Source organism: Canis lupus, chromosome 37 (genome assembly GCF_003254725.2).
Source record: "Canis lupus dingo isolate Sandy chromosome 37, ASM325472v2, whole genome shotgun sequence".
NCBI lineage: Eukaryota > Metazoa > Chordata > Mammalia > Carnivora > Canidae > Canis > Canis lupus.
In genome coordinates, this window is record NC_064279.1 from 10,538,441 (window position 1) to 10,557,006 (window position 18,566).

Genomic DNA, 18,566 nt, shown 5'->3' on the forward strand with positions numbered 1-18,566 from the left:
CTCACAAGTTATACTTTTAAAAATTAAAATTAGAAAACAGAAAGGGAGCCAGGTAACCAGATGATTTTAATGCAGACTATACTATGAACCACTCTCTTTTTAAAAAGATTTATTTTATTTGAGAGAGAGCACACATGTACATGCAAGCGAAGGGAGGGGCAGAAGAAAATGGAGAGAGAGAATCCTCTAGCAGACTCCCTGCTGAGCACACGGACCCTGACACAGGGCTCAATCCCAGGACCCTGAGATCATGGCCTGAGCCAAAGGCATATGTTTAACTGAATGAGACACCCAGGAGCCCCTGAACCACTCTTTTAACATAAATTTTATATTGTGAAATGATTTGAGTAAACCAATATAACTATATAGAAAAAAAATTAAGCTGTTACTTTAAGTTAGAAAAAGCCTTCTACAAGCATTCTTCTGGCTAATAAAGGATGATCACTAGAGCTAAATTCCAGGGATCCCTGGGTGGCTCAGTGGTTTAGTGCCTGCCTTCGGCCCAGGGCGTGATCCTGGAGTCCCAGGATCGAGTCCCACATCGGACTCCCTGCATGGAGCCTGCTTCTCCTTCTGCCTGTGTCTCAGCCTCTCTCTCTGTGTCTCTCATGAATAAATAAATAAAATCTAAAAAAAAAAAAAAATAGAGCTAAATTCCAAAACAATGTGTTAGAATGCAGGTAAAGACAATGTATTTTCTATGACATGTGTAATACTGGAAAGATCCGTAAAAGAACCAGAATTCCAGACAGAAGCACTGACCAAAGGTCAATGACCATGAAAATCTGCTTGATTCTATATTCCTCCCATAACTCTAATATTATAACCAACAAGATAATAGTATTATTTTATTGCCAAATATTATACAATGATAAATAATATCACTAATATTTACTATGTGCCAGGCACCATGCTAAGCATATTTCGGACATCTCCTCATTTATTCCTCACAATGTGTGGTAAGGAATTTGGCCTTGCCCAAAGAGAGGTATGGCCTTTGCTCTCAGCTTCTGGGAAATAATCCATGTCATACCTGACAGCTTTGTTTCAGGTGGAGCTGGTAACCCAGAAACATAAAATAATCTCAAAATTTGAAACACCCATAACATCTTGGGTGATGTAAGAAAAACAAAGGCAGTACCAGAAGAATTCCATAATAAAATGGAAATGGTATGTGCAGAGAAGTGTTACCAGAGAATGCAAAGAGGTGCTCAGAGTATTCATCAAGAAGGAGCCTCTTTTTTTCCATAGGGTCAACTTTGGTACTACCTAACAAACTGCTAGATTCTACTGTCACCTGGACACAGAGTGATGGTCACTCATTGAGCAACAAAGAACTGTCTGATTTATGGATGACAGTTCTGAAATGAATGGAATACATTCCGTTTGGAAGACTGCCACTCTGACTGAAGAAGGTTAAAAGCAAATCAGGTTGGTATGTAGACTTCATTGCACACTGTTTGCCACAATGAGTGGTAGTGGCCAATGGCCTAGCCATATGGTCCCATAATAAGGCAAGGGAAAACCGGCCTATTAAAGGATGCCTGCAAGGGGAATAATCCTATGGAAATCACCGTGGGATTTTGAGGAGTGCATTAAAGTAGAATTATGTCTCTATCAGGGGAATCAGAAGGCAACTGGTAACAATGAATAGACTGGTATCAATGTGTTAGCTTGAAGTGACTATCTGTGTCCACAAAATGAGTGGATGTGGCGGTACTGCAGCAATGCAGAGATGAACTGAATTTAGACATACTCTTTTTATACCCTAAGTTAAAAAAAATGCTGTAAGAACTTTTTGTTTACCAAAAAGAGAGACATAGACCGGCTACGAGGCAGATTACTCTGGGGTAAGGCCTGTACACAGGTGACAACTGGACTGATGCCAGTAGCCCCTGGTGGCTACAAATGGGTCCTGACAGGAATAGACACTCTGCACTAAACTTTGCTTATCTGATGGTAGATCAAATGTTCAGAGTGCTATAAAAGGACCAGAAGATACTGCATAATTTGGACTGCTGAGTCACATTTCTTTAGAGCAGTGAACACACTTTACAGCCCGTAAGGTCTAACAATGGGTAGGGAGATATCCTCAGCATAGCGGTTTGATAGAGAAGTGGAACAAGCAATTGAAACACCCCTCATCTAAAATGGGACAAGGAAAAGGAATGAAGCATGAGGGGCAAGTTTCACCAGAGGGTCACCACTAGATAGATTTCTCTGCTTTTCTAGGGATGTGGGAAGAGGTGGGTAGGACAATATTGTTAAGATTATGCAATTCTTCCTAACATGGTGGTATAACTATACTACTTCCTTCTTCCCCACATCAGCTCAACTTTTCTTTTGCTATCTAAAGCAGTGGTCTAGGACCAGGGCTCTAATTGCAGATGCCAGAAGCAAAGGATTTCTAAGGAAGAAATTATAACTATATTCCTAATTCCCAAGAGCCTGGGATCCCTGGGTGGCGCAGCGGTTTAGCGCCTGCCTTTGGCCCAGGGCGCGATCCTGGAGACCCGGGATCGAATCCCACATCGGGCTCCCGGTGCGTGGAGCCGACTTCTCCCTCTGCCTGTGTCTCTGCCTCTCTTTCTCTCTGTGTGACTATCATAAATAAATTTTTTTAAAAAATTTAAAAAAAAATTCCCAAGAGCCTGATGAGGTGAGTGGTATCTTCATCCCACCTGACAAAACTGGGCTTGACACGAGTGCAGATATATCACCTAGTGGTCAACAGCCCACTAGTTCTATACCTAGGTAAATCTACCATACATGGGTGGGAGTGGACTAAGGCAGGAGACACATGCTAGGCTAGTATTGCTGCCAGAAATCTGGACCAGCACAGTGGCCACATCTTAACAGCCTCTCCAAAGTTTGGGTACAAATGGAGAGAGGTTGGAATGTTTAGCTGAGATAAAGGAATTAATAAATGGATGATGCAATGAGGGAAACTCAATATTACATTGCTACCATGAGAGGTTCAGAGCAAGAAATGTCATTATCTCTTGGTTCAATAATATACATTAGATACTTAAAAAGGTGAAACCATATGTTGGTGAGACCACTCCTACTTTTATACCTGATAAAGTCAACTCAAAGCCTGCAAACCTGACTGACATTGTTTTAGGAACATTTTGGCCACATGAGATGATAATGAACTGCAATAATAGTGACTAAGACTATTAATTTCTTAGTATCTATGACTAATTTTTCAGGTCACACCTACTGCCATTCTGTGATATGCTGTAACACTAGCATGGTTGATAAGGTTATAATACTGATAATGAAATATTGTAAATTGAGTTAAAGCTTCCTTATAGAAAACAATTGGCTTGAGGGAAAAACTGGACCTAGCTAATAATCAGCTAATTTCTATGATCATTATTTCTACTAAAGTTTATCATAAGGCACAAACAGCAGTAGATTATGTACCCAGGTAGGTTGGGATGGAAAATAATCAAAATGGTACAAAAATATGAAAATGTATGTATATAGTGGCTTTAGAAAACAAACTGTTTCTTCAAATCTATTCCTAACTTACACTGGCTCTTCAAATGTTGGGCATATTCCTAATGATCATACTGCTGTCTATATCTGTCACATAAATTCTATACTAAAAGTAGATGCCCAGATACACCTGATTATTTTTGTTTAAAAGAGCCTAAGCCAGTGGCCAGGGCATGGCCTGTGTGTAGTACAGAATTTGGCCTTGCCCAAAGAAGTCTGCCCTTTGCCCCCTGTGAGTAAGTAACCTCTGTCATACCTGACAGGAGTGTCTTTGTTTAGGGTAGGGGCTAGCCACATTAGGAACAACCACCATAGGGTGCCTGGATGGCTCAGTTGATTATGGCAGGCTCTTGATTTTGGCTCAGGTCATGATCTCAGGATTGGGCTCCATGCTCAACAGAGTCTGCTTGAGGATTCTCTCTCTCTCCTTCTGCCCATCCCCCTGCTAATTCTCTCTAAAATAGACAAATCTTAAACAAACAAACAAATGCCATGTGATTTAGGGTAGGGCTTTGGGTCACACAGCCTCAATCAACCTAGAGGCTGAGATCAACCATGTGAGCAATCAATCCAATCAGTCATACATACAATAATGGAGCCAGTGAAAACTATGGCCACTGAGCCTGACTCTGTACATTTTGTCACACACTGATGCTGGGAGGGTAATGCATCCTAACTCCTTCAGTGAGTGGCACAACAGAAGCTCTGCATTTGGCACCTTCTAGATTCTATCCTAGGAGTCTCTCCCTTTGGCTGACTGTAATCTGCATCCTTCCCTGTAGTAAACCTTAACTCTGAATATAACAGCTTTCATAGAGTCCTGAGTCCTTCTAGTGAGTTATCCAAGTTTAAAGTGGTTGTGGGAAGCCCCCAAACTTGCAGTTGGTGTCAGAAGTGAGGAAAGTCTTGAGGATCATGCATTCAAACTTTGCAGTCTATGTAACTTCAGGAAGGTAGGTGCTCTCATTAACCCATTCTGCAATGAAGAAAGCAAGGTATGGAGAGTAGATAAACTGCCTGAGAAAGTGAGCTTCTAAGGTGTAGTGCTAGAACACAAACCTTGGCTTAGCTGCTCTGTGCCCACACTTTTAGATTTTACATTGCTTTATACAAGATGACCATATAAAGTACCATGCATGAGATAGATAGGTATTTCACCACTATAATGTATTCACTACTATGACCTTTTAAACCTTTTGCCTCTTCCCTCATCAAACCTGAACCAAAGTAATTACAGTTAACAAACACAAATTAATAATTATTATTGCCTGCAGTTTTGAGCATTACCGGTTTTGTGCAGTGAATGTTTCCCTCTGAGGATGAAGATCACTATAAACAACCCTGATGAGATCATGCTGACACAATGCCCCTTCTGTCAAAGCCATGGATCCAATTGTTGAGGGCTACAAAAAAATAAAATAAAGTATCTTTTAAAGACACATTGTCTCTAAAATGAAGTAAAGATCTATATCATGTAGGGATAATTAATTTTATTTTTTAAGATTTTTATTCATGATAGAGAGAGAGAGAGAGGCAGAGACACAGGCAGAGGGAGAAGCAGGTTCCATGCCGGGAGCCCGACGTGGGACTGGATCCCGGGACTCCAGGATCACACCCTGGGCCAAAGGCAGGCACCAAACCGCTGAGCCACCCAGGGATCCCCTTAATTTTGTTTTAATAGAAGGCAGTTTAAGACCATTTCTTCTTCTCATTTAAAACCTTTTGCATTTTTCAATTACATACATTCTATAGCTCTTTTTGGAAATTATATATAATATATAAAACGAAAAATACGCTGCTTTAGTTTTTTAAAAGATTACAATCTATATTTAGGACACAGAATATGAAAAGTTGCTAGAAAGACTGAAGGTTTTTCAGTCACCATTTTTACAATTCTTTGTACTCCAGAACACACACCAGTTTTGAGATTATGCATTTAAATTTTGCAGTTTGTCTGACTTCAGGTAGGTGGATACTCTCATTAATCCCATTCTATAATGAAGAAAGCAAGGTGCATGGTTTAAATCGGTAATGAGGATTAAGGAGTACACTTATCATCATTAGCACTGGATGGAGTATGGAATTGCTGTTTGCTGAGTCACTACACTGCACATCTGAAACTAATATAGCACTAACTGGGATTAAAATAAAAACTTAAAAAAAGGTTGCAGAGTTATATACTGAATAATACTGAAGACTGTGATCAAATGTTTCTTTAATGGTGACAACTGATTTCAGGTTTCTGAAGTTAGAAGCATCCATTCATAAGTGTCTTACTATGCTCCCATTTTATTTTATAACATGATACACAGAACTTAATATCTATTACTCAGAAATAGTCTATGCTTAAATGAGCCCAGTCTATTAGACGCATTCTAATACAAAACAAAGTCCCAGGGGAATTAACTAAGGAAATAAATAGCTGCATGAAGCTATGCGTAACTGGATACTATCTGTTGATAAGAAAATGGAATATAATTTTTGGACTACTGATAAAGTTTAAGTGCTTTTCTTATACTTTATACACTAAAGGTCACTACAGACCAGAAGTGTATAACCAGAAGTTATGAACCAGAAGTTCATAACATATCCTTAAATCTGGGATTTCAGCTCACAGTTGTCTTTCTTCTATATGATTATCAGTGTTCTTAATTCTCCAAAAAAATAAATATAAGCAAAACTCAGAAGCATAATGTTAATGAATAGCTAAAATGCATCAATTATAGACTCCTTTAAATGGAAATAATTCAGTGTTAATATCCTGAGTAGACATTTCCCTAAAAAATAAAAAAAAATTTTTCTAACAGATTTCTAATTAACATGGGAAACTTTAAAAAATTAAAGAATATTTTTAAGAATTCACAAAAGACTAAAAAAATTGAAAATGATAGTGGTGGAAGAATAAAAAAGAAATAAACAAGAGCTACAGGAAAATCTTCCATTAATTATTTTCTGCCTCTCTTGATAAGAGCTTAGTTTTAAGTAAGTAGCACTTACTTTTAAGAAGGAAATCAATAAAGATGTGTTAGGAGCGTTTATCTCTGGTAAGAAACTGACTTTCCATCTCTTATTCAATATAATTTAAAATAATTCTATCTTTCCAATCTTACTTACCTCATGGTATATTGAAGGCTTGGATAAGGAAGGGATAGTAAAAGATAGAACTTTATTGTTTCCATCTTTATCAGCAATTTCCTATAGTTAAAAAATAATATACAAAGATAATTATAAGACTATAAGAAATAATTTCTTTAAAAAAAAAGAAATAATTTCTTAATTTACCAAATATATCATGGCAACCAAGGAATATTTTTAAAACAATAATATATAAAAAATACTACCCTAGTGTATCTTTTTTAACCAAATCTACACAGTTTAGTAATTGAGTTACCCTTTGAGAGATATGAAGAGCAATACTGTAGCTAAATCAAATGCAATGTGACAGCAGAGACACTAGGCAGGCACACAAACTGATTTTCATGTTAAATATACAGACAGGACAGGAAGATTACAAGTGACTAGATCTGAGTTAAACAGATGATATGTTTTAGCCAAGATATACACTTATTAAATAAGAAAAACAATATTTTGACTAAAAGAATGAATCTTGGGATCCCTGGGTGGCTCAGTGATTTGGCGCCTGCCTTTGGTCCAGGGTGCGATCCTGGAATCCCGGGATCGAGTCCCGCATCAGGCTCCTGGCATGGAGCCTGCCTCTCCCTCTGCCTGTGTCTCTGCCTCTTTCTCTCTCTCTATTATGAATGAATAAATAAAATCTTTAAAAAAAAATGAAAAAAAAAATTAAAAAAAAATAAATGAATCTTGACTAAAAGAAACAATTATTCAGCAAAACATTAGTGACCTGAGTAAGCTACATATTAACATATTAGTTCCAGTGATTAAGTTCATATTTAGACAACTTTTTAAAGATTTATTTATGATAAATGACCGAGCCAAAGGCAGATGCTTAACTGACTGAGCCATCCAGACACCCCCTTTATTTTCTCTTAAAAGCATTTTATCGGGAAGCCCGGGTGGCTCAGTGGTTTAGAGCTGCCTTCACCCCAGGGCGTGATCCTGGAGACCCAGGATCGAGTCCCACGTCAAGCCTACTTCTCTCTCTGCCTGTGTCTCTGCCTCTCTTTCTCTGTGTCTCTCATAAATAAATAAATAAAATCTTTATTTTTTTTTTTTAAAGCATTTTATCTTTGAATGAAAAGGACAATGGTGTCCTTCATTTTTACAGTCTTGGCACCTCCAGGTATCAATATTGCACCTACAAGTATCAATATAAATCTGCCTATAGATGCTAGCAAATAGAGACATGAAATGATCCTCTGGCATCACTCCTTTTCTGTACTGCCTCATTTTTGTCTGTTTCTTTTACAACTCCTATTAGTATACATAACTAGCATAGAATCCAGAGATAAAAGGCTGCCCCCTCCCACTGTTAGTAGACCTAAAAGGAAGGTTAGTGAGAGACTGAGTAGTTCACACCACAGAAGGAAGAAACAACAATAAAAACATCTCAACAGAATACAAACCCAAAAGAACCTCCCTGTAGGGCTCATTTCTGAGTTTAATATGTCACAGGAGAGTACCAATTATATGTGAACAATGGCCATGTCTCTAATTTTGCAGGGAAGTGGGTTTAAGGATTCCTTAGGGAGGTCCTTTTACTTTATAGTCAAACTAGTTGACTAGTGGGCCATTATGCCTCACAGAAAGTCTATTGTAAGATGAATGGACCTCATTTAAGTTAGGCAATAAAACTTTAATTTTTATTCCTAAATTTCAAATTAAACCAAATAAACTTTGTCTATATTTGTATATATCTCTGAAAAAGGGTGTTCTGCAATATGTTTAAGCTTAGGGTAATAAAAACTTCCCCTGCAGCTAGGTGAAGCAAGGGAAGTTCTAGAGAGAGAAAGAAAAGAAAGAGAAGGGACACCTGGGTGGCTCGGTGGTTGAGTATCTGTGTTTGGCTCAGGTTATGATCCCTCGGTCTTGGGATCAAGTTCCACATCAGGCTCCCTGAAGGGAGCCTGCTTCTCCCTCTACCTATGTCTCTGCCTTTCTCTGTGTCTCTCATGAATAAATAAAATCTTTAAAAAAAAAAAAAAAAAGAGAAAGAGAAATAAATATATAAAAGAAACCCAGTGCAGTAAAAAAAGTTGAGAGCCACAGAGAAGTGAGAACACAGGGAATTAGAAGAAGACAGAAGCCTGAGGTTACATTTCTGACATATAACTGAGCACTTATATAGGCATTATTTCTGAGATACTAAAAGATAATTAAACTATAGCACCAACAAGCAAAGTCAAGAACTTGTCAGCGTTCTGCTATAAAAATTTTTTGCTTCATTTGTCCCACTACTGAGTTTTATTAAACAAATCAAAGATAGCTTAATTTTCAACATATGGTAAACCACTAAATTCAATTATTAACTCAACAAACATCTACTAAGTGTCTATGCTAAATACTAGAGAAGAGAGTAGTATATGAAACAATTTTCCTGCTTTAAAAGAAAAAATAATCAGGCAAGTTAGCGAAACAGAAAATTTTATGCCTGGACCAGCTTTTCATGTAAAAAAAAAACTCACCCCTAATTTTGATACTACTACAATTACTGCTAATGACATTTATTAAGCACCCAGGCAACATCCAGATTCTAATTATTTTTAATTTTAACAATGTTTTATTTCTCTTTTACAGATAAGGCAACTGAAGTCAAGATATTAAGTAGCTTGCCAGAATTTAAAGCAGCCAATAAAGAACAATGCCTGGTTTTAAACAAAATACAAGTGATTCCAAAGGCCACACTGCTTCCTTCAGATATATGTTCCAGTGATTGAAATGTTTTCTAATGATTTTTTAAGGGATAATACCTCAAGGAGAGAGCAGTGGTAGAGAAGAAAATTTATTTACTGTGAGACTCAATGTTTTGTGAGATACTTTATTACCTCTCAACTATTAAACTTTATTTTTATTATGTGGAATGCTTATTTAATGAGTACTAAATACATAGAACATAAGACTTCAAAGAACAGGAGTTTTAGTACCAATGTTCTAACTGGACACTAGGGAAAAAATGCTTAAGGTACTTAAGAATCTCTTAAAAAACTGTTTCAAACCATAGAGTATCAAGGATATATAACATATTAGCAAATGATTATTAAAAACAATTTCAAAAATTTTAAATGCAGCACATTCATAAACATTGGTCAAATAAATTTTATTTATTTATTTTTATTTATTTTTTAAAAGATTTTATTTATTTATTCATGAGACACAGGAGAGAGGCCGAGACTTAGGCAGAGGGAGAAAGAAGCAGGCTCCATGAAGGGATCCCGACACAGGAACTTGATCCCAGAACTCCAGGATCATGCCCTGAGCTGAAGGCAAATGCTCAACCGCTAAGCCACCCAGGCGTCCCTATTTATTTATTTTTAAATATTTTATTTATTTATTTATTTATTTATTTATTTATTTATTTATTTATTTATTAATGAGAGACAGAGAAGCAGAGACACAGGCAGAGGGAGAAGCAGGCTCCATGCAGGGAGCCCAATGTAGTACTCAATTCCAGGACTCTGGGATCATGCCCCTAGCCAAAGGCAGACACTCAACCACTGAACCACCCAGGCATCCCAAATAAAGTAATTTATTTTTTTTTTTTCCAAATAAAGTAATTTAAAGAGTTGTCACAACATATTAACACCACTATCAATTAAAATAGTTTCGCCTGCTTTATAAAATGCCATTATCAGCAATTACTTATTAAGCCTCTATGTACTCAATTATATTAATTTAAATAAATTATTCAGTAGAACTTTCCATTTATTTTTTATAATTATTCCTTTTTTTGTTTGTTTTTTTTAGAGAGAAAGAGAGAGTGTGTGAGCATGTGAGTGGAGGGATGAGGGGCAGAGAGGAAGAGAATCCCAAGCAAGCTCCACACTCAATGTAGAGTCCAACTTGGCACTCAATGTCATGACCCTGAGATCATGACCTGAGCCAAAATCAAGAGCTGGATGCTCAATGGATCGAGCTGCCCAGGCACCCCTAAGCATTAAGTATTACCTCAGAAGATTTTAAATAAAAGATAGTTAGGGATCCCTGGGTGGCGCAGCGGTTTGGCGCCTGCCTTTGGCCCAGGGCGCGATCCTGGAGACCCGGGATCAAATCCCACGTCGGGCTCCCGGTGCATGGAGCCTGCTTCTCCCTCTGCCTGTGTCTCTGCCTCTCTCTCTCTTTATCATAAATAAATAAAAATTAAAAAAAAAAAAAAAAAAGATAGTTAAAATTTCCCAAACTATCATTTTCAACTTACCAAATTGTAAATTCCTAACAGAAGTGCTTCGATGCAACCATTACTCTGTCTGTCTCGGCTAACAGTAAGCCGTAAATAAACCCACATCAATTCTGGCAAGAACTGCAGTGTGAACCTCTTAAGTCGAACTTCAGAGCTACGATAGAGCTCAAACAGCTGGTGGCAGACAGGTTCCAGAAGCTAAAAGGAAAATAAAGTGCATTAGCTATTTCCATTCTTTTGGCTGTAACTTTTTAAAAGGCACATATACTCGGGTAATATTTTAAAAATATATTCTCATATTAGTTTCTGCATTTTTGAATCAGTGTGATGCAAACCTAATCTCTATTTATGTACAAAGACTACATATTAAACTGATCTACTAAGAATTTTGTGCCATATGATATCAAGATATTTTTCAATACACTCTACCCATTACATTAGACAATTCGTCTTTTAATCAATGTACTACATTTATATTTAGTAAGTTTTCTAGTATTACTAGCCCTTACTATCCTCCATTTAAAAAAGTTTCTATTGGAAGAAAACAACTTCAAATGTTCTTGTTGGAAATAACCTTTAAATCTCAATTTAGACTATGGTTTAAATAAAATTATATACCACTCAGTTGAGAAAAGGATTTTGCAATGTATAATATTTGGACATCCAAAATGCTAGCTAAGGGCATCCCTGGTGGCTCAGTGGTTTAGTGCCGCGCCTTCAGCCCAGGGTGTGATCCTGGAGACCCAGGATCAAGTCTCATGTCCCTGCATGGAGCCTCCTTCTCCCTCTGCCTGTGTCTCTGCCTCTCTCTCTGTGTGTCTCTCATGAATAAATAAAGACAATCTTTAAAAAAAAAAAAAAAGCTAGCTAATATTAAAATACACACAAGTAAAACAAATTACTTTATGTTTGAAGACTGATTTAAATTCTACTAATTATATTTACTTGAAAGATTTTGTAAAGGAGGCAAGTATACAGAAATAGCTTTTTCAGTGTTTAATTTTTCATATGATATCACAGAATATGACTTACAAGGATCTTCATTAACCTTGAGAACTAAATGAGTTTAGTTTAGTTTAAAATAAACCTCTCCCTTTATCCTAATCACGTACTGCCAATCTATAATGGTTTTGTTGAAATAAAACAAAACGGGACATAATTAAAATGCAAATAAAAAACTGATAGAAAACTATAATATAATGTTTAAAATTTAATACTAGATTTTAAAACAATCACTCAGTATTTATACGCCTATCTTTATTCTGAATGATTAAGTAATTCACATACATTTGGAAATCTGCTTGAATATAGTTATATATGTCTGTAATAATCGCTCTACAATAAGTTACTATTTTCACAACTGGAAATTTAAAGTCAATAAACCCAATCATACAGTTAATAATAGTTAAGCTTAGCTCTTAAGGAAAGCTAAAAATAATCATACAGTTAATACTAGTTAAGCTTAGCTCTTAAGGAAAGCTAAAAAAAAAAAAAGTTACACATACACACACCCTATTGTCTAGTAACTACTAAGCCCTTTATGTGAAATCACTACCATGGGTTTTTCTTTTTTTTTTTTTTTTTTAGGATTTTTCTAATTTTACGTAATCTCTACACCCAATATGGAGCTTGAAATTACAGCCCCAATGTTAAGAGTTGCATGTTCCTCCTGACTAAGCCAACCAGGTGCCCCAATAATATTTAAAATCCTTTGAAAATTCCAATTCTTCTCTTACACAGAAATCTAGACTAGTCAGACAATTTGCCGAGAAAGTCACAGATGTTAGTGATAGAAGAAGACACTTAAAATTCAGGTCTTCTAAACATTAAGTTGATGCCCCCACTATACCACATTTTTTATACTAGAATGAAGGTGGAAAATGGGAGGTGAGGATTATCTAATTACAAATACTATATTCCACATAGTGTCAATAATGAAGTAAACTTCTGAAAATAGCCAACTGGTGGCATCTTTTTTTTTTTTTTTTTGGTGGCATCTTTTTTAAAGTACTGACAAAACAGCCAGATCTTTTGGGGAATTAAAGATTGCTGCTCTCGTGACACCTAGGTGGCTCGGTGGTAGAGCTTTTGGCCTCAGGTCATGATCCCAGGGTCCTGAGATTGAGTACCACATCAGGCTCCCTGCAGGGAGCCTGCCTCTCCCTCTGCCCCTCCCTGTGTCACTCATGAATAAATAAATAAAATCTTAAAAACAAAAACAAAACCTAGAACCCAATGGTTCCACTGGTGAATTCCACCAAAACTTTAAAAAAAAGATTGCTGCTGTCATGAATGTATTAGTTAAAAATATATACCTGTGTTTCAAATCTATTTTTCTCTTTAGTAAGGACTCCAAAATTGCTGTCTCTAAATTTTATTATAATTTTTTTTTAATTTTTAAGTAAGCTCTACACCACACAAGGGGCTCAAACGCATGACCTTGAGATTAAGAGTCACACACTCGGGCAGCCCCGGTGGTGCAGCGGTTTGGTGCCACCTGCAGCCTGGGGTGTGATCCTGGAGACCTGGGATCGAGTCCCACATCGGGCTCCCTGCATGGAGCCTGCTTCTCCCTCTCCCTCTGCCTCTCTCTGTGTGTCTATGAATAAATAAATAAAATCTTAAAAAAAAAAAAAAAGAGTCACACACTCTACCAACTGAGTCAGCCAGGTGCCCCAATTACAATTTGTTTCTTCAGGCTCCCTGCATGGAACCTGCTTCTCCTTCTGCCTGTGTCTCTGCCTCTCTCTCTGTATCTCCCATGAATAAATAAACAAAATCTTTAAAAAAAAAAATGTTTCTGTTATAAAGACTTTAACTTCCCTTTCTCAGTAGCAAGAACCACAATGGCACTTAAGAGACTATATATTAATTAAACACAGCAAGGAAATACAGAGTTGCCAAAATTTTTACTCCGCTTTATTTAAAAAGGGGAGGGATGAATAGCTGGCAATCCAATAACTTCTGATCAGAAATCAATGTTGAAGGAAAGAGAAGATATAATTGCAGGAACAATCTTTGAGAAGATGTGATCTAGCCCTATGTGGAAGACTGCCTTTGCTATAACCTGGGGCACTTCATCCATCGTAGTAGAAAAGGCAGGAAAGTATAGGTGGAGAAGCTGGTAGAGTGGTAGATATGAATGAGAAAATAAGAGAGCTCCCAATTATCTTCTTTTTTAATGACAAAGAAAGCAAGCTGAAGATGAGAGAAAGGTGGGTAAGACTGATGAACAAAGAGAAGGTATAAAATTCACAGTGGGGACAGTGTACCAAGAAAGTAAAATAAGACTGCAAGGTGGTATTATATGAATATTTGAGATTTTTAGTCCTGCATTTTTTTTAATGTATTTATTTTAGAGAGAGAGAGAGAGAGAGAGAGCTGGGGAAGGGGCAGAGAGAAAGAGAGAATCCTCAAGCAGACTCCCCATCGAGCATGGAGCCCAATCTGGGGCTCAATTGTAGGACTCTGAGATCACAACCTGAGCTAAAATCAAGAGTCAGACGCTTAACCAGCACCCAGGCACCCTGACTTTCTTCACTTTAAATGCAGAAGGAGGGGTGCTTGGGTGGCTCAGCTGGTTAAGCCTCCAACTCTTGATTTTGGCTCATGCTGGCCATGATCTCAGAGTTGTGAGATGAGCCCTGCATCTGCCCAATGTAGGCTCCCTATTGAGCTGGAGTCTGTTAGTGATTCCCTCTATTTTACTCAAAAAATAAATACATAAAATATAAAGTGGAGAAAGTCAACAAAATTGTTATTGCAGCTGATTTCTACAAGTATCTTCAGCTGCTGCGGTACAAGCCTAAAGAAGACAAATACCTGGGTTTTATCCAGTGTTGAGATTTTCCTCAAGAATAAGAACTAATGGAATGAGAAGCAAAGGACCTAAGAATGTAGGCAAGGAAAGAGACTATGATATACCATGAAAATTTAGCTGGGTGAAAAGAGAAGCAAGATATGTGAGGGAAGAAGAAAAGGGAATCAAATCATGAAAAAGTGATAGGATTCATAGATTGGATGGAAGGCTCCTTGAAATGGAAGAACTACTAGAGTGTTCAAAGGATGTGGAACAAGGAAAATGAGAATTACACTATACGTTGGTCTAGAGAGTAAAACTTCAGCTGCAGTACAGGTTGGCCATAATATCTAATACCAAACTAGGAAACACACTTTCTTAAGAACTTTTAAAGTCTTTAAAGCAAAACCATTCGTAAGACTGTCATAAGTTTCAATTAATATTATATATGACATGTGACAATTTTCTGAAATAATTTCCTGTTAACTAAATAAAAACAGTTGATTGTGTTTCAGAATATAATAAAATCAGGACTAAAAGGTGTTTCCTTCTAGGACTAAAGTCCAGAATTGGTTTGAGATGTTATAGTGCTAAACATTCTGCATTTTTGAAATATGACCACATGGTTAAAACCTTATGATCTGACAAAAGAAAATATGGAAAGACAGATATGCTCGGGAACCTGGATGATTACAGTGACTTCTACTGAGCCTGAAGCTCCCACGCTGTAATTTTCCCATTTCTAGCCATGATAAGGTCTCATACATGAGTATTAAGAAGTATTATAGTATAAAGTAATGTGAATAACTTTTTTAATGTCATAGCTTCTAAAGTATAAAAGAAAAAAGAAAGCATTCTTTTTTATATACTTGTGACTTCTAATGAAAATGACAGCATTTTAGAATGTCATTTTGTGTTTCACTATTCTTATCAATATTTACTAAGTGTGCATTATGTACATGACAAAATATATTCTAGGGAAGTAACAAATATAGAATATATGACTACTGCCCATGAAGAGCTTACAATCTAAAGAGAAAGCATAAAACAAATTTTAATAAGCAAAGCTTAAATGTTAAAACAATGCAAAACAAGGGGTAGGAATACACACATTCATTATTCAAACAGAATTTTGAAAACTCCTAACCAAAAAAGATTTGAATAGATAGATATATATATACATAAAACAACACCTAAAGTTATAAAACATTCATAAATACACAGCAAGAGAAAAAGAAGCAAATGAATCCTGCAATTGCTGCTACAAATAGCAACAGATGCAAGCCTAACTGAGAGCCAATCTAAGTTTAGGAGACAGGAAAGAAAGAGGTCAATAAGCAAGCTTTTAGTGATAGGACAAAAATTAAGATACACTTTAAATTAAGCTGCTGGTTAGGAGATGATTACCTGAACTTCTTCAAACTCACTCCAGTACACAGCAGAGGCACTCTTGGAGGCTGTATCTGGGAAGATAAGAAGCTACTTTCCTGTGTGTTCCTTCCATTTTCATTTTAAAGCATACATGAATCCAGTGGTGATAAAACTGTATGTCATACTATTGTGTTAATGGAAAGATAATGTGTGTATTTTGCATAAGTTAACATATAGATTCAACAGCTGCAGTTTCCCCCCTTCTATCACAAAGTTGAGTAACAGGAAACTTTTAAGTTTACTGATCTTGACTATTCATGCTAAATAGCGCTTTCTCCTCCAATCATTTCAAGCTAAATTTACTAGCAGCATCATTTCAAGTCACCCATTTGAGTTCACAGATTACAGTAATATACATAGTTCTATATTGTCAATAGGATAACTGTAAACAATACTTAAAAAAATCTGAATCAGTGTTTGGCTAAAATCTGGATTCCAAAAAAGGAAACATTCCAAACAGGAAACAAAGAAAAGTCTCAAATTAAGTAAGTAATCTATTGAGATGATGGTCTCTCAAATCAAGAATCAAAACATATAGTCCTCAACAGAAACAAATCTGATCAAAATATTTAAAATAGTAAGAGGGAGGGCAAAGGGAAAGCCAAAGCAACTACCGGAATGAAACATGGCAGAAAGAAAGTTTTCCAGTCCCATGAGAAGAATTAAAAAAAAAAAAAAAAAAGAGGAGGGAAAACTACAAAACTTACATACGTGTTTTAGTACACATTATTTCATCTCACTACGTTGAAATTATTTTTCTTATGAACCTTCCTACCTCATTATTCGAATCCTGAATGACTTTATAGAGAGCTGGTACCAGGGTTTTTTTCCGGTGTAAAGTTGCTGCATAATTGGTGATCTGAGTGTCAGGTAATGCCTAAAAAAACATCAAAGGAAATCAAAGCAAACTTAATATTTGGAAGTCAGGAAATTTATTTTACCTGAGTCCTTCTTGAAAAGATTTGTGATAGAGTCAACTAAGAAAAATAAAAATAATACAAGAAATAACCATGAGAGTTAATAAAACAAAAGCCAGAATGTTATAGTATACAGTTCTTCAAACTACTCAGCCATGAAAAATGATTAGAAATCATACATTATACCAAGATTTGCTGAAATGGGTCACCTTAAACTAATCTACTCTAAAAAAATAAGTATAGGATATAGTTTAATTCTTGCATTTAATGTTCATAGAACATTTATTTCTATGGTACTCAGAAATTATGTAGTTTTAAATCAAATCAATGGGTGATTTTTAATTACAGGAAATAAAAATATAAGGCACAAATCCTATGTCTGTGCCTTATTAAAGCTTGGAAGCTTCTCCTCTTTTATGGAATGTATTTAAAAACTCACATACCCCCTCATCAATCTTAACAAATATTTTCATTTTTACATATTACTTTCTAGTCATTATTACCTAATGCCTTTTTAAAGAGTCACAAATATAAAAATACATTATTTCATATTTTGTCATTTTCACTTATTTCAGTTTCTCCATAGAACATATATTCCTGTTTCAATTACTGACATATAGAGCCCTAGGACACATTCTTATCCCAACCCAATTTACCTTGAATTCTGATAACCATTCTTCCACAACACCACGTTCAGATCCCAGCATCTTCTTCTACACTCTATTTCTTTTTTATCTCTGCAAGAAAAAAAACACTGAACATGAGGATAGTATTATGCATTTAAACTACCAAAGGTAAATGATGGGCATCTTGTAAGATAAGAAGACTTACATACATACATACACACACACACACACACATATATATATATATATTTAAAGATTTTATTTTTATTTATTTGATGGGAATGTGTGAGAGAGCACTAGCCAGGGGAAGAGGGAGAGGGAGAAGCAGGCTCTCCCCACTGGGCATGGAGACTGATGCAGTGCTCAGTGGGGATCATGACCCAAGCCAAAGGCAGATGCCCAACTGAATGAACCACTCAGGTGCCCTATTTTTTTTCTTTTAAGATTTTATTTATTTATTTGAGAGAGAGAGAGAGAATGAGTGGAGGGGAGGAGCAGAGGGAAAGCAGACTCCCTGTGGGGCGGGGAGCCTGACTAGGATTATGACCGGAGCTGAAGGCAGACGCTTATCCAACTGAATCACTCAGGTGTCCCATACTTAGATCTTATAACAAAGAAACTACTATAAAATGTTTGCTACAAGAATTATATACTTAATTTTCCTGATACTATATACTATAATATAGCCTCTATTATTCTCCAATAACAGATAAGAAAATTAAAGTGTAAAGAGGTCAAATGACCCAAACAAGGTAACATAGTTTAAATAGCAGAACTCAGATTTTAATTTAATGACTATTCTAAAAACAACAGTTGAAAAATGTACCTTGGCTCCTTTCTTATAGCTCATACTACTCCCCTCACAGCTTTCTATGTCCTGGCCATAATCTCCTTTCTGTTTTCCCATAGCTTCATGCACCCCTTCACCCCAGGGATTCTGTATAGATATTTAGATTGTGTGATATTTAAAGAGC

General features: G+C 36.4%; 1 protein-coding gene and 1 long non-coding RNA gene across 13 annotated transcripts in view; one reads left to right on the forward strand and one right to left on the reverse strand.

Annotated features, from left to right (window-relative positions):
• The window catches only part of HYCC2 (hyccin PI4KA lipid kinase complex subunit 2), a 77,790-nt gene that overhangs the window by 31,695 nt on the left and 27,529 nt on the right, over positions 1–18,566 (reverse strand). For 9 of the 12 annotated variants that reach the window (XM_035710706.2, XM_049106623.1, XM_035710703.2 and 6 more), the window contains 5 exons: positions 17,623–17,703; positions 16,825–16,926; positions 10,838–11,017; positions 6,619–6,699; positions 4,792–4,907 (listed from right to left, as the gene is read on the reverse strand). In XM_035710706.2, the coding sequence (XP_035566599.1) occupies positions 4,792–4,907; positions 6,619–6,699; positions 10,838–11,017; positions 16,825–16,926; positions 17,623–17,673 (530 nt within the window). In that variant the 5' untranslated portion in view covers positions 17,674–17,703. Of the gene's footprint in view, positions 1–4,791; positions 4,908–6,618; positions 6,700–10,837; positions 11,018–16,025; positions 16,082–16,824; positions 16,927–17,622; positions 17,721–18,566 lie in introns of those variants that run through there. The other 3 variants (XM_049106621.1, XM_049106620.1, XM_035710710.2) reach the window with 2 other exon arrangements.
• Positions 700–9,496, forward strand: LOC112656284 (uncharacterized). Its single transcript, XR_003134249.3, has 2 exons — positions 700–1,431; positions 9,220–9,496. It is a non-coding gene; the product is annotated as an uncharacterized LOC112656284 (long non-coding RNA).